Here is a 24,500-nt window from a genome sequence, read left to right as displayed (position 1 = left end):
CCCATGCCGTCTGGGCTTGGCTGTAACTGCCTTCTCCTCCTCTGAGATTCGGGGATGGGAAGTGCAGCAGCCCCACTGGCTTGCTGTGTCGGCAGAGCAGGACAGAGGGGCAACGAGGCATGTGAGGTACCAGCACATCGTAAGCACGAGAAACGTTAGCCGCTCTTACTACTATCACTGTTGTTCCAACTAACAAAGAAAGTGCATTCTTTAGTATTCTAGATTGGTTTAAAGGAAATCAGGCAGAAATCTAGAAGGTATTTAACATACCGCAGGGCAAGAGTAACAGTTTAATAAACAGAGATATAAATTAATTTGATATAATTAAACTGTCACAAAACCTCTTATCTGGTAAAATCTCGTAATCAATTTTTATAACTTCTATAAATGGAATGATAAAGTTGAATATAATAAGATGATTCAAGTACATAAAGAAACAGACACTGTCAATTATATACTAATAGAAAAAAACCGAGTCACGCATTCTTAAGTAAAATGCAATTTTAGGTTTTGGTCACTTAATGTATATTGAATCATATAATGAAAATGATGCTTTTCCTGCATAATGAACCAACAGAAGAATATTTCATTTATATTTATATTGAACTTCAATTACTAAAAGTCTAGCAGTGAAACACTCATGGTATGTACATTAGATCAAACTTTTAGTTATTTACGTATTTATTTTTTGTTTCATTTAGTTTGCTTTAGATAAGAACGCAATGATGCCATCAAAGTGGCCGTGGAACACGTGGAATAAATAAACATGTATTGAGTGCCTATCACGTGTAAATTTTCATAGACTCGGATTACTTTGTTTCCTTTACAAGGAGGTCCCTTCTGAAAACGACTATCACTTTATGCTCCAAAGTACATTTGCGCATATACCCACACGGCCTCCCTCACTACGCATGGCAATCTTACTCCCCATGTTTGGTCACGTAAGTAATATTATGTTACTTTAGTGCAAACTTGTGGGGGTGCGGGGGATAGTACTTTTAACTGATATAAAGAAACACCAGAGAAAAAAAGCAATGCATTCTCAGTTTGGCTTCTTCTATAAAGGAACATGAAAGAGTACCCACAAACAAGGTAAATTCTTAAAAACACAGAATAACAAAAAGTTACAACGTATTTATGTTTTGTTAAATAAATGTGTCTACTTCTACCAAAGAAGATTATTACTAAAAGTATCTTTTAAAAATAAAAATTAAGTACAAAGGAAACTCTTCTGACATTGAAATCTCAGTGACAACGGTGGTCATTCCGTAAAATCTATGATTGTTTGCCATTTTATCACTAAACTTAATAAAGTAAATACTATATTTAACATCTTAAAATACTCACTAGGGCTGACTTTCTTTGGACCCTCAGAAAGAGCATGTATCTGAACAACTGGCATTAAATAGAGATATAACCTCATAATTTCATGCCCCATGTCTACAAGTCAACTCAATGTCACCTTTTTGTGTTCTACACATTTAGGCTGATTTAAATCAAATTACAGTGTAGGGTAACTTACGTAAACTGGAATTTCCTGAAGCATTATTTTTAGTCCCACTAAGTACTGCAAGTCTGCACTGTTTTTATTAGTTAATTACAATTGACAGGTCATGTAAGGCCTGAAAATCTGGTAACAGAAAGTGATGGGTGAAATACAGACGTATTTGTTCTGTGAACTTATACGGAACTAACTCTGTCAAACCCTGAATAGCTTCCTACTGACAATTAGAACTGCTTTTTAAAACAATGTACATTTCCAATGACATTCTTACAATAATTTTATATTTGTTTCTCAAATTAAGTTTGAGTACTGCCACACTGATGCTCCCCTGGGCATCAGTGAAATCCCCTGAATTTCAAGGTCCCCCAATAAATCTGAAACATTCAATGTTTGAACCAATTTCCCATGTACTAGTCTATATGGTACAGAAGCAAACCAAATTAGGCAAGTTTTGGAAATACGGTGACAAGACTGAACAAAACTAACTCGGTCTCTAAAGTTCATAAGAGAAATGTACAAGTTAATGTCTCTATGCAATAGGAAAACGTATCCATAATGATAATTTCTGAGCAAAAACTGTTAACTATTCTATAATATGTTCTATAACTTACCATATTTAATAAAACACTCAGATTTGAACTGTATTTTGGTGGGCAAGCCATGGCATTATTTGCATGACTCATTGGTAGCCAGGGAAAAAGATGTGCTCTGCACGTAACTTCCAGAAAACAAGACCACTTTCCAGGTCCATTAACTAAGTCACACTGGGCTCCTTTTTACCTGAATTCTTATTGGTTTTGTTCTGTCGACTTTTAACTTGTTCAGTCCAAAGCGTGGGGTATCGTGATGCAACATCTAATGAACCAAGATAAAATGATGATTATTTTAATTCATCACGAAAACACAAAGCCTCTCAATTAAAGACTTCAGCAGGCAGTCGAAAAGCCCCCAAAATCAATACAGTCAGTAAACACACATTGTAGAGATTTTTTAAAAATAATGATTACGTGCATGAAACAAAAGGGAATGACAACATACATTTTTAAAAACTTTAGCATATGCCTTTTTCTTTCTTTCTTCATCCAAAAGTATAAATAAAAGTGATACGAGTCCAGACAGGCTCCACTGTAAAGAACAGGTTTTGGCAAAAAGTCCCAAAGTATAGAAACATATCCTTGTGTGGTAAAGATGGATATTCATGTAACACACAGGGTCGTCACTCAGTTGAAAGATTCAATACAAAGTGCTGTATGTAAAGCGTAACTTTTGCCTACAACATTCTGGGAACAGATCTTTGGTAGTAATATTAACAAATGTAACTGAATATTTACGGTGCGATCAGTATACCACGTGCCCGAGAGCCACACTGAGGCCGACCGGCTGGTCACACGTGCCTTTGTCACCTATCAGCTTTGTGACATCAGACACGCTCTCATCTGTGATACAACGTTCTGAGGGCTCAGTGGGCTCAAGTAACAGAGTCCGTGGCATTTACTGCCAAGCAAAAGTTAGTTATCATGATTATCCTTGTTATTATTATTTTCAAAGCACGATGTCATCCTACCCTCTGATCTTTGATTTATTTATTATGTGCACTCCTTACACTTGGTCTTCAAACCTGACCCCCCTTTCGACCTGAGAATTGGTGATACAGTGGCAAATACCTACAACAATGTATTAAAGGCTAAGAGTAGGCAATCCATCCTTCTCGTAACCACAAAATTCAGTAAGCCTCTGAAACACCTCTATACATTTGACTTCACAAAACTGGTCTTTGTAAGGGTGGTGATCACATGACATGAAGAGTGAGCGGGGGAAATGGCATATGCTAGCGCACCCTTTGGAAATATATATTTCATGTTATCCAGATAAAATCTCAACTCAGAGACTTGTACTTAAAGAGAGGCCTCTGCGTGTGCTGTGTGAAAGCACCGCAGCAACACTCAGGGGCCCTAAGGAGGGACGGAGGGGCCTCATAAAGGTGGAAAAGGCCAACCCAGCCCGTCCTGAGCGCAGTCCTCGCAAGAGGACGTGGCTGCACCCTCAGGCCCGCGCCCTACCCCCAACACAACTCCCCACCGACACTCACCTTCCTCATCTCCTTGAGGCTGAGTCTCCAACGCTGGAGCTGAGGCATCATCTGAATTCAGAACGGAAAAGATTTGCAAGGAGACTACAATTATGAGAGTAAGTGAAGTAAGTGTGCATACAGGATGGACCCTAAGGATTGCATACACCCCCACGATCCACCAAACCACAACCCAGCACTCAGTAAACCATACAGAGGCTCAAAGCTCCAAACAGACCCCACGGGGAAGGGTTAGGTGTGATGTAAAGCATCAGAGCCAACCGGACGGATGAGGGAGGGTCCGCAGGAATGGGGGGGGCTGGGGGGCTGGCATCCCTGCTGTGCCCCTGTTTTCCAGAGTGGAAGGCAGGGATGGAGACCCAGGCCCTGGACTGTGCCCCGTGGGTCTCTGGACCCCTCAGGCCTCCTGTGTCGACACGTGAGAGGCTGGTGGGGAACCCGGTGAGAGTGTCAGAGGACAGAGGGACGAGTGTGGATTAGAAAGCTCTACGCCATTTCACTGAAAACATTATTCCAAGGACACAGTCTTTATTGAATTAGTTGAAAAACACTCGTTGGGCTCCCTGGTAAGCAAGCCTCTAGAAGCCCCCCAGGCAAGGGGGCCCCAGCCAGGGACCCCGTTACAAGGCACACTGCGGGGGGCTCTCGAGAACCAGCCTAGTGTTTTTATTCGTGTGATTTTTTTTTTTTAACAATTTCAGGATCAAAATACAGCAAGCAGTGGTAGAGGGAAGGGGCAGCCACATGGCTTATGTAGTTAACTGTGACCCATTACTATCCCAGCTCTCTGAAGAATAAAAATGAAGTTCTTTTCAGTGGAAAACGAAAAAGAATATTTTTAAAATTCTTTAACATTTAACCATCTCCAGAAAAAAAGCTTGTTATCTGTCAAAATACTGACAAAATGTAGCATCATTTATCTGAAATAGCCAAGTCAAATAATGATAGTAGCAATAAACTAGAAGTATTTCGTTATTGAATATTCTATAATCTTCTTCCAAGAATGAAATGGGGAACATACTGAAAACATATTTGAAAGTCTTAACAGAACATACTGAGAAAAGTCTTAGCATATTTAAACACGCTTTGGAATAACAACCAGAAAGTACACAGTTAATGTTGCACGTTTTTGCTGAGGCCTAAGCGGGCCACCACGCTGGCGCCAGCAGCCCCCGTCTGATCCCTGCGTCCAGGCCAGTCTGAGTTCTCAGCCGAGCTAACCAGGGCGAGAGGTGACGGGGGGGCGGGGGGCGTCCCTGAGGGACAATGAAGGGTGCCGGCCCCCACTCCTGCCCCTCCCCCGCCCCTAATGCCAGCACCAGGGGCCCCTACGTTCCTGCCTTGGCCACAGGCCCCTGGGCAGCGTGATCCTCCTAACCCACTACCAGGCTCCGGCCCCTGGAGAGTCTGTCCCGGTGCAACTAGCCCACTGGCACCTACTGGGCTCAGCCTTAGAAAATGAAGCAAAGCCACGGGCAGCTTGGTGCCTTTCACTTTCCCTCCAGGGGAGTTTGTTAAATGTCTCTTTTTCCCGGTCACCCAGCTTCGTTACTTATTCTCAGGTATTTCCTCTGACAGGCACGTCTGGAGATCAAGGGGCTTCAGTACAAGGAATGTGTTCTTCCCTTAAATCCACTTCTGAGCCCACGTGCCAATTCCCTGGGGATTTTTAAAAATTTTTTACCGTGGATTCGACCTGTATCACCATGAACAGGATTGGGTGGGGGCGCCTGAAAGAGTGCTTCCCTCCGTCTCCCTTTCAGCCTTTGACTCCTGTTTCTCACCACGAACATGTATACTTCCTCTCCTCTAAAACGTACCAGAATGCTCACCCCATCTGCATCTCCCCCTTCCCAAACGGAAACCCTCGCCCGAGCCAGGGTCCTGACCCCACCTGCCGGTCCCTCTCTCGCCTACAAACTGGGCTCTTCTCCCCACCTGTGAGGGTCTCTGCCCAGGTCACACCTGTCCCAGCTTTCACACCCACCGTGCTCCACTCACCTCTTCCTCTGTGAAACCGCTCCAATTCCGCCCTCGTCTGCGCCCGCCCTGCATGCTGTCTACACAGCTGGCATTACTCGTGTGCCAATCTGTGTGGATCTCATGGATTTATCTTAATGATACAAAGACTCTACGATCTTTCCAGGACAAGGACAGTGGCCACCGTGACTTCAATACACACTTGAAAGCCCTGGGTTGAATAAAACTGGGGTCTTTTGACTCCATATCACTTTTCTCTATTACTGGTTCATATACTATAACCTACCTCAGGGAAAAATAAGTGCTTAAGATGTTGGTACATTATTTTTATTTCATCTTAAAAATAAATTCTGACTTCACGGGTTGATATAAAGACAGACCAACGGGTGACAGCTGAGGAAAGGGTAAAGGGGTCACGGTGGGCTTGCGGCGGCCAGCGGAGATGCTCCAGGAGCTGTGGGATGATTTCCAAAGGAAATGCTCCCTGCTCCGTCAGGTTCCCAGCATTTCCAAAGGAAATGCTCCCTGCTCCGTCAGGTTCCAAAGGAAATGCTCCCTGCTCCGTCAGGTTCCCAGCATTTCCAAAGGAAATGCTCCCTGCTCCGTCAGGTTCCTTCTGGGTGCTGGTCCTAGAAGGAGTGACTGTCATAGATGGAAACAGCCCCCCCTTTCTGATGAGGAGAGCTCCATTAGTGACCTCTGACAACTGCTATGCTAGAGGCTCGTGCCAGCCCTGGAGTCCCCTGCACAGATATGGATCCGGGATGAGCCTAACACCGTCCACAGGCGGTCCCAACACAAGCCACGTCTAAGAAGCCCTGACGCGGACACGGGTGGGTTACCCAGCAGGTCACGTGCCCGGCACCTGCCTGGTCCCAACAACCCTAAGGGTCGAATAAACGTTTGCTGAATGAATAAATAATTAACAAAGGGCTTCAGCTCTCATTACCATCACTGATATACGTTGACATTTTAACTTGAGAAGTTATTTTAAGGCATAGATTGGATTCGCTGTCGTCATATATCAAGGAAGTTCATTTTCAGATAGTTACCTGTCTTTCCTGTGCCTTCCCGTTGGGGTAACTTTTCATTTATGGAACCTAAAAGAGGAAAATAAGGGATAAAATTATTCTTGGCTTTCAAATGGTCATCACTAATTGTTACACAAACATTTTATTCCATTTTGATTAATTCACAGGGCTTTGTCACTTTCTAGTTAAATTACACAAGCTACCTAGTGCCCTGTCATCTGAAATCACAAGCCCAAAACTAGGAAATGTAAGATTAGCTCCCATTTCTCTGGCCGCCTGGCATGTGACGTACATAAGAGCCTCTAGGGTACAAAATATAGCGGTTTCTTCGCATGAAAAATATGATACTAACCTTTTAAACGTACATCACTATGTGGGGATAGTTGAGTGAATTAGATTTTTTTAAACTTTTAAAATTTTTAAAACTTTTTAAAAAGTAATAAAAAGTTATTCAACTGCAGATAAATAAAAATCCTGGTTTCAGCTGAATTCTGATTTATGGAAAACTGAGGAACCATCTTTTTGTAAGGGGAGTACAGCAAATACGCTAAGGTTATCTAATTTTTAATAAAATTTTAACCATTATATTACCCTGAAAGGTTTATATTACAAATAGGAGGCATTGCTCTGCCTTCCCCATAGACTGAAACTGTTATGGCACCAACATTTTCCTCACCGTTATTACACCTACTCAAAGGAATAAACAAATTCTGTTCAGCATTAATTTGGAGTTTATCTGCCCATCCAGTTCAGAATATTCCATCCAGGATTCATTTAGTATTCCCCTAGTCATATGCTGGCAAGACTCCGCAGCTAAAACATCTCATGAAATAAAACTTGAAATTCATTGCTCGTTTTTTCAATTTCGAATATCACATTGAAATACAGACTTGTATTTATACTAAAGATATAAACTTTAGGACAGTTTGAGAATGTTTATCTTGTCTTGGAAATATCATGGTTCTATAGCAGGAAACGTACGAGCAGATCGTTGTAGACTCAATCCTGAAGGACGGGGCAGACAGTGTAAGTCAGGGATGCTGTGCATCCTCTCCAAATGTTGACAGAAATGACGTTGAGGGCGTGGGTTCCCCTACACTCAGCCCAGGGGTTACAGGAAGGAGCAAGATACAACAGTAAACACTAGGTGGCCCGAGTGCGGTTCTGCAGGAGACACAGCCTGTCCCCCCCAGCTGCTTGTCTGAAATACTTGAATCATAGGCACCTGGAAATGCAGTTCGGTCAATAGATAAAAAGGACCAGATTTTCCTGGTGCATCTATTTGCACAATATTTGAGGTGCTCCCCAAAGCAGCTATTGGTCATTTCCCAGCTGTGGCCGGTACCATGCAGTGAAATGTTACATGCTTTCCAGCGTCAAAACACAGGGTTTTACTTCTGGTGAGAATTCCCAGGGATATAAAGTGAGCTCGTTGTGTGGCCTTCTGACAAAGCTTTCAGGATCCTACTTTGCTCACTTCTCCCTTTGTAGCATCTCTTTACAAATCCAGATTTCTTAAAGGGCTTAAGTTTCTTAGTCATCGGTTTATTTATTTATTTATTTTGTGTTACGCGGGCCTCTCACTGTTGTGGCCTCTCCCATTGCGGAGCACAGGCTCCGCGGCCATGGCTCACGGGCCCAGCCGCTCCGCGGCATGTGGGATCTTCCCGGACCGGGGCGCAAACCCGTGTCCCCTGCATCGGCAGGCGGACTCTCAACCACTGCGCCACCAGGGAAGCCCTATCGGTTTATTTTTATCATGTGTCTCGGCAGTGAGTCAAAAAATGTTTTCTATTTTGACTCTAGGAAACGACAATATTTCAGTAATATTTCTGAATACGACTATGTAGGTTTTAGTCTTCTGAGCTAAATGCAAACATCCCAAATAATAATTAGAAGCCCCCACCCCAAGAGAGTTTCTCAATTGAATCAAGATAATATTTTGTAACCTAGGGCCTGAAGTCTCCAAGCTGCTGGTTCGTGCTTTGATTAGCGGCTGAGGTCTGAAGACAACATTTAGAAAGTATCTACGTACTCCCTTGGCTCCCTTTCTGTCTCTGAACCAACCAATGTCGTGGCTTGCTCATCAGCCACACCCAATCCAATCAGTGTTCACTTAAATAAATCTGCACGAAATTAATTCCATCTTGTTCCTAAGATGTAGAAATAATTTTAACATAGAACCAAGCGTCCCTGGATAACCTGCTCCAAATATTTTGCTGCACAGAACTGGCGGGGTGGGGGGGCGTGCAATCCCAACAGGGTGTGTACTTCCTCATCCAACTGCCTCTGGACCAGAAGCCCCTCCATGCCTTCCTGCCCCAGGTTCCCCCAGCACCCTGTCCTCAAGGGCTCGGGAGACAGGTAAGCATCACTTTCCACACAGCAGTGCCACTGGGCCAAGTAGAATCCAGGAACCCAGAACCACGACGCCACTCTTGTTCTTTCATTACGTCTTTCTGGAGGTAAGAATTCGCTGAAGAACTCCCAAGAGTTGGAGCAGGTGAGATTCCAGGATGTAAGTGCAGAAAGGGAGCCTAGAAATAGGAGTGTGGATGGCAGTAAACAGCTCTGCAGACCATGGGCTGGTTGGCTGAACCTTCAGACAGGCACACTCTGCCCCTCAGATTCCTATTTCAAAGGACACATTTGAATTCCTTCCATTTGTGAGATCTCATCCCATTTAAATGCTACTTTAAAAGGGTGGCTTTTTTAGCAATTAAGGTATGCATTTCTGGTGGAGGAAACCACAGAAAGACAATGTGAGGAGACTGTCTACAGTCAAGGGGAAGAATAATGAGCCCTGTAGTCCTGAGTCCTTGGTTCAAATCCAGCTACACTCAGCAATGCCAGCTTGCTGCCCAAACAGCGCCAAGCAGGATGCAGTGTTTGCTGGAAGGGTTGGTGGTCTAAGAGGAGTCCTTTTCACAAGCACTCGACGTACTTTAGAAATGACTAAGGGGCAGAGGGGCTGCAATGTGTGCAGCCAGAGGAGGTCGGCTCACTGCAGGCAGGCACTTGCTTAGCAAGTACATTGATGGTCCTTCAGAGCACAGTTAAACAAGCTCAGTGATTCATTCCTTTCTGGAATCTCAGGTCCAGGAGCAGATTCACAATGTCACGTGGCTTTGCTTCAGCCAGAGGGAGAGAGTGAGACAAGAGGGAGAGAGAGAAGAGAGGAAGGAAGGAAGGAAGGAAGGATAGAAGGGAGAAAGAAAGAAAGAAAGAAAGAAGGAAGGAAGGGAGGGAGGGAGGAAGGAAGAAAGAGAGAAAGAGAAAGAAAAAGAAAGAGGGAAAGAAAGGAAGGAAGGAAGAAAGAAAGAGAAAGAAAAAGGAAAAGAAAGGAAGGAAGGAAGGGAGAAAGAAAGAACAAAAGATAGAAAGAAAAGAAAAAAGAAAGAAGGAAAGAAAGGAAGAAAAAAGAAGGAAAGAAGGAAAGAAAGGAAGGAAGGAAGGAGGAAGAAGGAAGGAAGGGCGTAGAAGCAGAGAGGCTACAGTCTGCCGTATCTTCTGGACGAGCATTTCTCTCCCTGCTCCTTTGAGCTAGGTCACTAGACTGTTGACCCCGGGCTCTGAAAGCAGAGGTCCCACAAAGCTCTGCACCTAAACCAGGTCTCACCACCCTTCTAGGCTCTTCCTCCAGGGTAAGGACTAACCAGGTCTCACCATCCTTCTAGGCTCTTCCTCCAGGGTAAGGACTTCGGGCTTTTCTCGGGAGCTGTCTGGCTGCTCTGCCTCGTACTTTCTGGTCAGGACCATGTGTGGATGACGTGGATAAGCATGGCGACTGTGTGTTGTGCGAAGAGGGCAGAACGTGGGTGACAGAACGAACATCACTACCTACCAGCTCTGTGCCCTGGGCAGGTACCCTCACCTGCCCAAAGCCCAGTTCCCTCATCTGGAAAATGGCAGTGTGGGGACCTCCCCCACAGGCTGGAAGAAGCCAGCAGAGAAAGCAACACGTAAGAGGCCACAATGGATTTTCACTTAAAATATTTCAGGACACTCAGGTATTTGCGTGTTGTTTATTCCTCCTGTAGCCTGTCTCTTCACGTATGTATATTTTATAGGTCAAGAGGGTAACAGCCGCTTGCAACAAAGAGCAATGCTGTCTCCACTCAAGAGCAAGTGGTTAAAATGTGCAGCCACTGGCAGGATACCTGCGTGACATCGGCCTCTCTGTGGCCACTTGCTTTCATTCATTCATTCATTCATTCAACATGTTCACGGGATACAGAAAGAAAAAGTTCCATCTACTTTGGAGTGATAGGCATTAAACAGAAATTATTCAAATAATTCATATTACAACTGTGTACAGAGTCTATACAGTTCCTTCTGTGTGCTGGTCGTCATTCTATGCACAGCACATACATTAAGTCATCTAATGATGGCAGCAACCCTGAAGCAGGTGCCACTATTATACCCATTAGACAGATAAGGAGACTGAGACCCAGAGAGAGGTGTAACAGCCCAAGGTCACTTGGCCAGTAAGTGGCAGACCCAGGGTCCATTCCTGTGCCTTTAGCCCACAGGGGAACTAACTTGGTCTGAGCAGTCAGGGCTGGCCTCCCCAAGGAGGCTGGAAGGAGGACACCTATGAGGCAGAAAGGACAGCAGAGGGGAGCCAAGAGCACAGGCCGGCAGTGAGAGGAGCACAGCAGGTCTTAGAGCACAGCCAGCGTGCGGGCTCCAGACGTCTCTCTGTAAACACCGTGTCTGTGTCCTACACACACCCTCTGTCTGCAAGGACACAGGCAGGCTCTCCTCTCACCTCGGCCTCTGCAGACACCAGTGCGTGGGGCCTGGGCGTAACCTGGAGGTTAAGGCAACCCTGGACATTCCTGACGGCACTGCTTGACTTCAGACGTGCTTACGCACTCCTGGCTGTGGACAGGCCCAGGGACTGCAGAGCAGAGGCAGAAACGGGCCCTGACTGGAACACGTGCTGGGGATGCGAGGGCCAGGCGCCGAGTCCATGTTGGAGCCAGAGCTCCTGAAAACAGCCCAGGCCCAGGGCCCTTCTGTCAGTGCCGGGGGCGGCCCTACAGTTGAACCAGCGTGTACAGTGGGAGCCGTTGGGGTGACTTTTAATCAATCAGTATGGCGTTATGTCCCACAGTTTACTTCCCAAAGTTGATGCGGATGCAACTCAGTTAACGTTTGGGTCAAAGCAGTTGAAAACCTGGGAAGTCCAAGCACCACGTGGGCCATTCCATCGGCCTTCAGAACAGCACCAGGGCAGCCCCGGCCCCTCCCCAGCTGGACCCCGCTGGCCGAGTAAATTGAGGCACCGCCCGTGACCTTGGGCGCCTCAGCCCACTTCTCAGCCACCTTCATCGTTCACTCCCATCCTCTCCAGCTTCCCCCTCGGCAGAAACCTCCCACAAAGCCAGAGCTTTCTACCCAGTGCTTCTGACACAAGAGAGGGCCTTCCCTCTGCAGTCAAAACCCTTGAGGACACACTCCAGTGACCAGGCCGTGACCAGGGCCCTCCCTGGGCCGCCCTGCGAGGCCAGAGGCCGGGGGACGGGCTCCAGGAAGGTGGGCCCAGCCGGGCAGGGGGCGAGGCAGCCTGACGTACAGGGCAGCAAAGACAGGATCATCTGCATCGGGCGCCGGGGCCCCTGGTCCCTCTGCCTCCAGTGGAGTGAATGGCCCAGGGGGCGGGCAGTGGTCCCCCTGAGCTGCACGGGCATCCTCTGGGGCACAGCCGGCCGGCCCAGGCGCAAAGGCGCGTGCCTCTCCGGAGCCGACGCTGGGGCTCTCAGGCCAGGTCCCCTCCAGACTGCCCACCCAGCCCTGTGCCGGGGAGGCCTCGGGCATCCTTCTGAGACCTGGGTGCCCCGGGGGAAGCTCTGCCCGCGGCCCCTGGGGGACCCCTGCAGCCACACCCACCTTCTCAGCATCCAGGCACACCTGCCGAAGCGCATCTTCCTCCACCAGATGCCCAAGGGGCTCGGACCAGACGCTCCTACTCAGCTCAGGTGACGTCCGGGTGGTGTGACCGAGCTAGGACCCCAGCCGGCTAGTCAGGCCACTTGGAGGAGAGACGGAGCCTGGCCCTGTGTCCCTCGCCCAGGGATGGCCAGGCGCTGACACTGGAGACGGGCCACTGCAGGCAGGGGCTCTCGGTCGCCCCTCTGCCCAGGAGCAGCAGCGTCCTCACTGGGAAACTTGTCAGAAAAGCGAGACTCAGGCCTCCCTCCAGACCCATGGAATCAGAAATTCCGGGGTGGGAAGTAAGAATCTGTGTTGTCAAGCCCTTTGTGGACCAAGGTTTGGGCACCAGAGCTCTAAGGAAAAGGGCTTGGCCTGTGCTCTCTGCAGTGAGTATTATTATTGCATTCTTTTTGTTATTATGAACTTGTCTATGTCTTGTCTGCCAAGACCCAGCGGCTCCCTCAGACCCACCACGATGTCTCCTGTTTTCCTACTTTTATATTCCTGTGGGCCCAGAAACCAAACAAAATCAGCTCGTCTGCCCGCACTGAGCCTCTTCACAATTGATGGGCTGGAAGAAAGCCCGCCCCGTCCCGAAGGACAGGGGGTGTCACCTTGGGTTTACTCTCCCTGCGTCTTTTTTCTTACCTAGTGATTCTGCCTTTGAATAGCTGGGATCCTGGCTAAATGGGCATCAGACAAAAGGGATGTTCAGACTTCATTCACTCTGAGCTGAGCACCCTGACTGTCCCACATCTGAGAATCCCCTTCTCAAGATGGTAAGAGAAGAAATAAGTAAATCACCAATTTTGCTTTAAAAAATTGAGAGATTATTTCTGGATCTACTTTCCATCAGTGTCCACTTTAATGTCTTTGTTTTATATTTTTTACTTTAATGTCTGCATGTTCACGTATTTCAATGGCCAGAGAAAACAAACACCACTATCATTCTTGCAACAGGGTCGTTCACAGTCAATAGTTTCATGAACCTTCCCAACGTTTGACCACGGCAGCTGTACATTTTAAAAGGTGCCACAGGGCTTTCCTGGTGGCGCAGTGGTTGAGAGTCCGCCTGCCGGTGCAGCGGGCACGGGTTCGTGCCCCGGTCCGGGAAGATCCCACATGCCGCGGAGCGGCTGGGCCCGTGAGCCATGGCCGCTGAGCCTGCGCGTCCGGAGCCTGTGCTCCGCAACGGGAGAGGCCGCAACAGCGAGAGGCCCGCGTACCGCAAAAAAAAAAAAAGGTGCCAAAAAAAATTGTTCTGTTTGTTTAAAAAAAATAAGGAAAATACATATACTTGTTTTTTAATGCAGAGATGTGGGATACCTCTGGCAGAGATTAGCCATTGTTATTTATATAGAGTTATATGTTCTGGGACCATTTACTTCTAAAAGACCTTTTAATTTATTCTATGAAGTTTTGTTAAATATTAGAAAATATGAGAAAAAAGCTATTTATGGTTTAAGTGTGGAAGAGGACAGTTTATAGAGTATCCTTTTAAAGTAATGAAAGATGCGGCTATAAAGTAGCCACCAAATTAAATGTATAATGGAGTACAATAATAGAGCAGATTATAATATAAATCAACTATTATACACCAGAAAGTACTTTTTTCCAGAAAGGAAAACTAACACCACCAAAATGTTGCCCATCAGGTAAATAAATAATTCAAAAGAAGTCCAAACTGAAAAGGAAAAGACAGACAGACAGACAGACAGACAGCTGTGGCTCTGGGCGCAGACATGCCCCAGCACCACAGCCAGGCAAGGGCCGAGGGAGAATCTGGCTCCTGGCTGGTGCTGGTCAGACGGGGTCCTCAGGGGTCCTTCACGCTGATTCTCAAACAGGCTTCTAAGTCTTGTTTAGCACAATAACCGCACCTCGTGGTCTTTTCCTTGAATATCTGACTTAATTTTTAAAAATCTTTCAGTGTCAATTAAACACCTTCTGAAATTTCCACAGTGTGGAACTTTTATCAGAAATTTTACATATCCCGTGTTGACTGTATCAAATTACTATTTTTTCTCATCATGGATGTAAAATGAATTTCCTCAATACTTCAAATATTGTCATAACAGTAGGTGTTAGACAGTAATATAATGTATATTTTTCTCTAAAAAATCACTTCGTTAGAGAAGTTTGCACTGAAGGCTGGCAGCAAAGCCGACCCCTCCCCCGGGGCTCACCTCCACCTGAAACGCGGGCTCCGTTCAGTGCATTTTCTCTGTCTTGTACTTCTTTGTTTTCACATTTCCTCGCCAATAGGTACTCAAATGTTTTATTTTAACAAATATCGTTTTCAGGAAGAGAACTGTTAAGCCTGAAGAAAAAGCCATTTTGACGGGAAAAAAATGTTGCCTCTGATCTGTAACCTTTCCCATCAAGCAAACGACTCTGAATGTGCATTTGAATAATTCTCATAAAGAGGTACTTCAGAGGCGCAGCTGTGTTGTTGATTTCAATATTTGGGAATTCAGTTGTTCTGGATGTTTCTTTCAAGCTCCTCAGCTCTGGAGGACCCTTAACTTATTACCAGGGAAATTCACTGGTGGAAAAAACAGCTTCTCTTTATAAAGTGAAAATTTTCAGAAATCATAAGGATATTCACACAAACATGGAGTTCCACCATTTCAGGTAGAGGCCAAAACTTTAGGCATCGTAGGAAAATGCAAAGATCATAGTTCAATTAACGTTAAATAACATATAGAAAAGTGATTCAGTCTAATCCAAGTTTCTCTGTCATTTATAACCAGGTCTTCCAAAACCCCAATTTAGAAGTTGGTCCAAGAAGCTGTCATCAGAATGCATGAGCTGAGTAAACTCCCAGAAACGACCACTGATTTGCTCATTCCTGCAAAGCTTTCCATCATTAAAATCAAAGAGTAGATCGTATTCTACGCTTTGAGAAGGAACTCCTCAAACACTTGATGTGGCCATGGCCGGTTGAACAAGATTTCCACTCCTTCCCCGGAAACGTTGTCCTTACAACTGGCCTTGGTTTAAAGAGGGGTGCATGGCGGTGCGGGCAGAATCTCAAGCCGCATTTGTGGGTGTCGCTCGTCTCTTCTATAACCCGAGGTCTGTAGCTTACTTCAAACGCATACCTCAAGCTGAGTTACATATGAAGATTCTTTGGATATCATAATATTAAGAGTTCCTGCATGTAGGCTCGGCTTACAATGTCTTCGACTGCTTTGTACTCACGCCAGGAATAAACTCTTGGCTAGGGTGCACGGTAACAGAGGGGGATGAGATTAAAACCCCGAAGCTCTTTCCAATTAATCGAGAATGGGCCAGCTACAGAAATCCTCCCTCGGAAAAAAGTCCTTTGTTTTTAAGCTCTCCTCCCGCCCCCAGCAATGTCAGTCTTCAAATCTTTAGAAAGAAGAACAAGAGAAAATCCCTGCAGAATAAATATAAGTCAGCTGTGCCCGGATGGAGACCTGCGGACCCGGCCCCTCAGCAGCAAGAAAGACGGAGGGAAGACCCTCCTGGGCATCCCTGGTGCGAGTGAAGAGCCCCCTCCCCGCAGCAGACCAGGGGTCTAGACCAGCAGGGCTGGGGGTATAATCTCCAGGAACGCCTGCTGTCAGGCAGGGCAGGGCTGGGAGTGGATTTAGCTCAAAAAGCAGTTGTTTGGTCCTGAATAATGTCTCAGGGCAACAGGCTGCTGCTTCCCCAGAAGAGGGAAAGCCCTTCCAGCCCCTGCTCACCACCCCCACCGGACTTGGTAAGGGGAAGAGCAGACCCAGGGCCCCCTGAGACTAAGCAGTGGAAGGAGACAGTTCTGCCCCTCTTCTTTGGGAACTGTCTCCTCCAGACGCCTCCTTGCGTTCTCCGGATGGTGAGTCGCCCCCTCTGGGGGCCCGCGGCTTCCGCAGGGAACTCCCAGGTCCTCGACGGGTGTGTCCGGCTGTGGGCGCCTGGCCTGGCAAAGGTTCGGTAAGCGCTGCTCATGGAGATGGTTGTTAACGAGAAATGACAGGTGGGTTTCTAGGGAGGGAAGGTGAAGCAGCCACGGGGACGAGCGTCACGGGGCCTGGCCGCTGCCTCTCACTAAAGGGACTGCTTTGATCCCGTTCTCAGGGTCCTCGCCGTGTGGGAATGATCCCGTCACCAGGAAGCAGGGGCCAACAGGGGCCAAAGGGGCTGATTTCTGCCCTGAAGCTCCCTGCCCACTAAGGTTTGAGCTCCACTGAGAGTCACGAGTCCGAGTCCGTGGTCGGAAGGACAGACAAGGCAGGTCCTCCCCTCGTTGTGAAAATCTGTGTGATTACCTGTCAGCCCCCGAGCAAGTGGTCCAGGAAGTGCGCTGACTTGGTGGAAGCTGAGTAAAGCAGGTGGTGGGCTCCAGGGTCACCGAGGAGTCACTGCAGAGGGTGGGGAGTGGCACTCCTTGTCCTTCAGGCACCTCGCTGGGGCCTGGACAACACAGCCCCGTGGTCATGGAGCTCAGAGCTGGGAGCTACACATATTCCAACTCATTATTTCTTATAAATAAGGAATTCAAGGCCCATGAAGTCACATTATGGTATCTGGCAGAAAATGTGGGCAATGGAGACAAAAGCATAGATTTACATCCCAGCCCCATCACTTACATGCACAGGGGCCTCGGGTCAGGCTCTCACCTGTAAATAGAAGGTAAGACCACTTCTACCTCGGGGGCGTGATGCTGACACACGACAGCCCCGTGAGTGTGAGCCCGGCCACCGTCGGCCCTGACATGGGCTCCCAGCCTGCTCTCCCCGCTCGTCCCACACATCCCCTGGCAGATGCTAACCCTGACACCGGTCTTCCCCAAACCCTCCTACAGTCTCTTTCCTGCCATCCCTCCCCTGCAGGGAAGGGGCCGTCCTGACCCCCCCCACCTCCCCTTCTGCCGCTTCCTAGACATCCAGCACCTTCCCTCTGTCAAAATCCTCGGGAAAGGATGTCAGATAACTTATAACCTCGGGGAGAATTTAAATCAGTGTGTTACCCCTTCCATTGGCTTTGCAACTTTAACTTTCTGAATCTGTGAAACATCACACTCACACACGACATGCGTCAACACAGACGCACAGCCCGGTGACTTATCACCCTAGGTCCAGGGAAACAGCGTCCCGGCAGGGGGAGGAGCCCCCAGGCCCCGCCCTCTCTCCCGTCACAGAGTTCTCCCCCCTCCACACCTCACCGCCGCCCTGAGAGTCTGAAGCTGAAGCCGAATTTTGTCTGGTTTTTGAATTTTAAATGGGCTGCGGTGTTCCGGGCTCCGGCCCCCTCACGCAGACACACTCCCTGGAGCCGCGTTTCTCTGCAGCAGCTCCCCTGTGTTCTCGCCGTTCCTGTCCTACCCGTGGGCCAGGCAAGCACGTGATCTCTCCCTCAGACACCAGTGGACGCTCGTTGGCTTCCAGGATCTGGTTACATCACTACCAGTATGCCATGCACACTCTCTCACACGCCTCCCGCTCCAAAGCGGGCCCGTCTTCAGGGGCAAGCGGATGGCACGTCGGGGCCCCCCGGGGTTCACCGCTGCTGCCCCTCCCCTGGGTGTCAGGGAGTCTCCCTGGGAGGCTGGTTTGCATTTCCCTGCTACCAATGAGCACAAGCGCCTTTTCCTATGTGCACTGGTCCCTAGGATTTCCTCACTTGTAAAATGCTGCCTGTTCAAGACTTTTGTCTTTTTCTGCTAGATGGCCTCATTATCCCGTTCTTCTTACTGATCCACAGGAATGTGGTGCTTTGCGTTAATGGCTTAAAAACACATGACTGTGAAATAAAAGAATCCTTCCCTTTGAAGGTCTTTCTGGGAGGAGTGGGCGGGGGTACGTGGATGCTGGGGCCCCCTCTGTTCCACGGAAATCAGCTGTGAGTGGACGTCCCCCGCCCTCCCCAGGGGCTGTTGCAACGTGTGTCTGCACCAGTTCATAATAAACACACACATGCATTCTAAGTGACTGTTATTGTTTATTGCTAAGTTTTAATATCTTTTTCTGATTTTCAAATTTCTATAGAATGTGCTTGTATGGTCAGCTCCGTGCGAACTCCAGGGCCAAAGACCACTGCTGACTGCTGATGTTAATCATTTGTAATAAACTAGATGGAAATCACTCCCGCTCTACAGAGAGTAGACAAAGCGTATCAGCCCCAGCAGGTGTCAGCCAGGGTCCCAGGGAAGGGAGGAGGATGCCCCTGGGGGTTTGCAGATGGAAACTGACCAGGTGACATGCACGTTATTAACCACAGTCTCTCCAAGGTGATGCTCATTGCCACACTCTTGCACGAGATTGGTGAGGGTGTGTCAATATCTGGGAAGAAGTTATGTTACATTGTGTTACAAAAGTCTATCATAAACACTGTGTGTGCCATGCACTCAGTCCTCCCAACACTCTCCCTTTAAATACCAAGATTCTCTCAACAACCCCCTGCAAGCCACAGTTTCCACACGTGTTCTGAGCACAGGCACCTGCTCTCCCCCACCCATATCTCTGCAGAATAAAAGCATGAATACAGCTGGGGATTCACAGAATTTTCCCATAATTCTGGCCAAGCTGCAAAAGCAAGCCACGGGGGTGAAAAGGGAGGCACTCCTACAGGGAGCCCGGTCTCGGTCTGGGAGGGAGCCTGCCCTGCCCACACCACAAGTGTCCTCAGAGACACGCCCTCCCCGCCCCTGCTGGCATTTTCCATGCAATAAACACCAGATTCTAAGCAAAGGGGAAGATACTCTTTCTTCCATAACCCATCACTTGAAACAAAAAAATCCACATGGGCGGTGAAAAAAGTGGAGCATTTCTATACAGCAAAATATTGCTGCTACCTGGTTGGAAAAAATAATGTGAGTGAACTGTACAGTGGTTTGATTCTAGAAACAAAGTGTTACAGGGAAGTTATAAGAAATCCAGCCAACTTTGCTCATGGTTTTCTAAGAAAGTTCTTTCAGACACTACTTAATTTCTCAAAAGGTGTCACTAAAATCACGGAAATAGGTATCTCCTCTGCTGTCTCCTTCGTAAAATAAGGCTCAGATTGACTCAAAATGCTGTTACTTGGTTGAAATAAGCATTTGCAAGTAACTTTCAGAGTGAGGGACACACACAGAGGCCAACTCATTATGCTAATTTTTTTCTCTTTCATTTACTCCATGAGTTTGTCAAAGAATTATTAGGTGCAAATGTAAGCTCACTGAAAATATATTTACAGCAATTTTTAGATCTTGGATGACAAAACAGTTTTAAAATTAAGTATATTTTAATTCCACATTATGCACACCCCCTGGCTTGTAAGTGATGACCAGTCACTTAAAATTAGGTTTTGTGTTACTGCTAATTAGGTACACACATCATCGTTCTGAGGCAGTTGGGAGTTCTGACCTGTGCCTTGGCTCCTGGTATAAATGTCTGAATCATGAACAGAATTTCTAATTATAAGATGCCTGTTCTTGAAACAGAAAAGGGGTCTAAAAGTAAACTGTCAATACACATTTCAATATTTTGCATGAAAATTCAGGAAGATGTTTTGTATTGTTACGTAACAGTATGTTCTCCCCTAGTAACCTTAATCTAGTGATTGTGATACAAAGATCATGAAATTTCTTCATAAATGGTCTGATAGTCTCCCTCACCAATTAATCAAAACTCAAGCTGCAGACCATTTTCAAATAAAAATGATCTGAATCTTTTATAACATTTTTGGTAAAATATTAATGGAAAACAGACCATTTTATAGATTCTTCTCCTACCAATATTATTACCTTCAGTATATGAGGTCCTCTTATGAGTAATAAAATAACACAAATAAACCATCTGGAAAGGGATCTGTGACGAATGAGCCACTTTTTCTTTGCAAATATATACATACAAACGCCGAAATGTTTGCTTTTCTCGGCCAATGAAACCATTTGTTCATTTCCGCTGATGACCACTGTCCCTGTGGTTATTTCTAAACATTAAGAGCCCCGAATTGCCATAACCTACTGTGGTTCAGACCCAGATCCTCCATTCCTAAGCTCTCTTAAAAACAAAGTTTTCGGGCTTCCCTGGTGGCGCAGTGGCTGGGAGTCCGCCTGCCGATGCAGGACACACGGGTTCGTGCCCCGGTCCGGGAGGATCTCACATGCCGCAGAGCGGCTGGGCCCGTGAGCCATGGCCGCTGAGCCTGCACGTCCGGAGCCTGTGCCCCACAACGGGAGAGGCCACAGCAGTGAGAGGCCCGCGTACCGCAAAAAAAAAAAAAAAAAAAAAAAAAAAAAAAGTTTTCATAATACTTTGGGCTTTGTCCAGTGATTCAAATCCATTCCCAACATTCCTCATAATTCCACCTAAACTGAATCTCTTTTCAGTTATGAGCAAACATTTGTAAGATGATCAGAAAGCAGCCAATAATGCCAGTAGCAGTTTCACCTCGTAAATTCAGTTGGACCTACCGGGACACCTGGGCGTCTTGTGGGCCACGGCGGTGCCGCTGATGGGTCTCCCGTTGGGTGTGACGCACCAGCAGTACCCCGTGTAGCTGTGGCACTGGACCTGCAGGAGGGACGGCATGGGATGGGGCAGTCAGTGCGAGTGGCGCCCACCCTCCGTGAGGCCCCCTCCACCACCTGCAGCCCAGCCTCAATTCCAACGCAGGTCCAGGAGGCCTGGTGCTTCCTGAGCCCTTGCGTTTGAACACCCGGCAAACCACCTGTGATGCTCTGGAACCTGGGATCTTAGGGACAAAAGGGACCAGAGGTGTTATATAGTGAACGCCGGTTGGCGTCAGCCCATAACTGTTCAGTATCTAATCCTTCATCTTTGCGATGGGGCCCAAGCCCACATCTTAACAAGAGGGAAACCCAGGCACCAAGGAGTCAGGACAGACAGGAGACTGCAGTCCGGCTGCCGGCGGGATGTCCCTTCACTGCCCCAGCTCCCCACCACCGCCAGCCAGCCAGCGTGGACACCACCCATGGCTCCAGCTTCTCTCTGTCTCTCTCTCTCCTTCCTGAGTCTTTCAAAGGTCAAATGATTGTTGTAAAAATACACAGAGCTCACATCATTATTGGATGGCTCACAGCAGATCCTGTCTTGTGTGTGGTTTTTTTTTTTCCTACCAAAAGCTATGTCAGTTAGCGTAGTATTTCAGGAATTTGTTTCCCTTAATAAGAAATCATAGTATTGGCAATAACAATATTGACACACTCCAGATAGAGCACTGGGTGATTAGACGCCACCACTGACTAACGAGGTGACCCCAGAAACCAGATGTGACCTTGGCGTGCTCTCCTCCGCGACTAACAGCGAATCGGAGCTGGAGGCTCAGCCGTGCGCCGGCCTAGAGGAAGCCGCGCGCCGGCCTAGAGGAAGCCGCGCGGTCCATCTCGCAGCAGTGAGGGGGGACGGCACGGCCGTGACAGGAGCACGTGCGCCGGGGAAGGACTCGCCCTGTTTGTGACAGCGACCCCCTCGGGAGGAGCCACTCTGAGATAGGAAGGAAGACCCCTGCCCCGTGAGAGGCCCGCCGCCCCGCCCCGGGTTGCACACCTGGCTGTAGGTGCCGTCGTCGCTGCACTCGGGGACGAACACCTGCTGCAGCTCCTTCCGGGCTTGTTCCTGGGTGTACTTCCTCTCGGCCACGCACCTGGACACGTCTGCGGGGAGGCACAGGGCGAGGGCGGCAGTCAGGCCGCGGGATGCACTGCAGAGGCACCGCCCGCGCGAGGGGCTGGGGCCAGAGGGGCCCGGCGCGGAGGATGGCTGCCCGGCGGGCGCCCGGCCAGCAAGCAGGATCCCCGTGGGGAGGCCGGGCCTCGGCGGGAAGGGACGCTTTTCTCCCAGAAGCCGCGTCTCTGAAAGGCCACTCGGCTTGCCCGTGGCGAAATGTGGACTCTGCTTCCCAGACAATGCGAGACGGACAGTAGCCTGCCGGTCACAGACAGACTCTCGGATCCTAGGAGGTCCGTCGGAGCACAGGGGCCAGGCCACGCGCCAAGTGGGGACCGGGTCTAGGAGCCACGGTGAAACTCAGCCCAAAGGCACTGCCCTGGAGGGAGGGGGGCAGGCGGACACCCTGGGGTTACGTGCCTTCCTGCCCTCGGCTGCGGCCCAGGGGACCCGGTCTGTGGTCCCATCTGTGGGACCCATCTGTGGTCCACCCTTGTCCACCCGGCAGCCTCTTTCCTCTGCATCTGAGTTTCTTAGGACGTGAGAGTGATACCAGGCTCCTGCGCTTCTCGCCTCAAGTGGAAAGTCCAACAGTAAATCAGATCAAAGGGTCAAATATCTTTATCAGTCCTCGCACTGAGCACAAATTTCCACACATTCACATGAAAATACTACAACATGATGATTTGATACAAAGCACGATGTTCCTACTGTTCCTTAGGAAGATATCCCCTGGGACACCGTAAACTAGTAGAAAAGGGAAAGACCGAAACAGTCAAGCCCATCTAACCCAGCTCTGGATGGCAGGAATGAGGAAACAGACACCAAGACCCACCGTGGAGACCTGCGATGGCGGGAAGGCAGGGCCTGGGAGCTGCCAGCCTGCTCCATCTGAAGCGGTACCAGAGCCTGTTCACTCCTGCTGCTTGTCTCAGGACCCAGGAGGAGTTACACAGGTGGGCCAACCCCCGATAGGGGCCCCTCTTCTCACGACCACAGGCCGTGCAGAATCTGCGTCCACCGTGGGGAAGCACGTCCCCAGGGCTGCCACCACTAGCCTCACGCCCTCAGGCAGCACCCCAGGCACACGTCTTAGTTCTTTAGACCGTCATCTGATGTAGCTCCTTGGAATTTTAGAAGTTGAAAGGAATGGCTTTCCCCATTTTTCTTAAGTGTTTCCAGATTTAAATTACAAGTTGTCTAGATCTGGAAGGCCCTCTGGACACTGAGATACTGCTTCAAACGTGTCCACTGCCCAGCATTTTTAGATGGTGACTTTCTGACTGCTTGGTAGTAAAACCTCTTGGCTACAACGAAATGCCATTTGGGCACGAGCTCCAGGGCTCGGGGCTGCCTGTCCTGCAGTGTCCATGTCTGAATACTGACTCTGCTGCCGGAAACCCTTATCTTGGACTCTGTGGAAGCCCCGTGGCAGCCGCCTCCAGCAAGATGGGCCTGCGCATCAAGCGGAACACGTCCAGGCAGGCTCAGGCCTCACGTCTTGATCTGCATTTTTGCCAGCACTCGGCAACATGTGGTTTTAACGTAGCCTGTGTTTTAGCTGAGGAGAAATCACTGCTCTGCTGGACCTCTGTCCTCATTTTTTTAGCATAACCTGTGGTTTGACTGTGTCTAAAAGGAAAAGTGACATGAGTTCTCAGCTTGCGAGGTCTCCACGAGGGTACAGACGGGGTTACAAATTACTTCTAACGTTTGAACTATTGTGGAACACACCAAAAACGCAGACATTTCCCAAACCACCTACGGGCCCCGTTCCGGGCTCCAGTCTTCTGGAAAAGACTCCGCATTTGCCACTGGCGGGAGAGCTCTCAAACCTCTCACACGGACGGCGCGTTCAATTCCGGGTTTACGTCTGGCACGTGGCTGACGACTCAGCCACAGGAAACCAGGAAGACTTTGCAGCAGGAACTGCAGGGCCCGTGTCGAGCAACCCTGAGAGCAAGTCTGTAGCCGCCTACTAGGCAGGAGCGCTCTTTGCCTCACACCAACTGCCTGTTACTCCCTGATCCCGGAAAGCGTTAGTCAGGGGCAGGGCCTTCGCTCCTGAGAAGGGGCCGAAGAGCGTCCGCCACATCCATCCTACGGAAATACAGAAACACGCTAGGGAGTTCGCCCCAAATTAGTAACATCTCCCTAGTGTTCTTTCTACTTTGTTTTTTATTTTATTCTGGTTAGGGCACTTAACATGAGGCTGACCCTTTCAGAAAGTTTCTGCATGTACAGCGCACTGTCGTTAACACGCCCTTGTGCTGTGTCCCCCGGCCGAGGTCCGGGACGGCTCATCCTGAGCGGCTGGAACACTCCCCCCTGTG

At 48.5% G+C, this 24,500-nt stretch overlaps 1 protein-coding gene across 4 annotated transcripts in view; it reads right to left on the bottom strand.

Moving 5' to 3' along the window:
* SMOC2 (SPARC related modular calcium binding 2) overlaps positions 1-24,500 on the bottom strand; it is a 156,620-nt gene that overhangs the window by 78,455 nt on the left and 53,665 nt on the right. For 2 of the 4 annotated variants that reach the window (XM_089922262.1, XM_089922264.1), the window contains exons 3-7: positions 22,048-22,154; positions 20,952-21,051; positions 6,626-6,673; positions 3,594-3,677; positions 2,285-2,359 (exon numbers count right to left, since the gene is read on the bottom strand). In XM_089922262.1, coding sequence (XP_089778388.1) covers positions 2,285-2,359; positions 3,594-3,677; positions 6,626-6,673; positions 20,952-21,051; positions 22,048-22,154 — 414 coding nt within the window. The remainder of the gene's footprint in view (positions 1-2,284; positions 2,360-3,593; positions 3,678-6,625; positions 6,674-20,951; positions 21,052-22,047; positions 22,155-24,500) is intronic. The other 2 variants (XM_089922263.1, XM_089922265.1) reach the window with 1 other exon arrangement.

Source organism: Delphinapterus leucas, chromosome 12, assembly GCF_059928025.1.
Source record: "Delphinapterus leucas isolate spDelLeu-1000000601 "Yukka" chromosome 12, BTC_Dleu_Yukka2, whole genome shotgun sequence".
Taxonomy (NCBI): Eukaryota; Metazoa; Chordata; class Mammalia; order Artiodactyla; family Monodontidae; genus Delphinapterus; species Delphinapterus leucas.
This window is presented reverse-complemented; position numbering and strand designations above follow the sequence as displayed.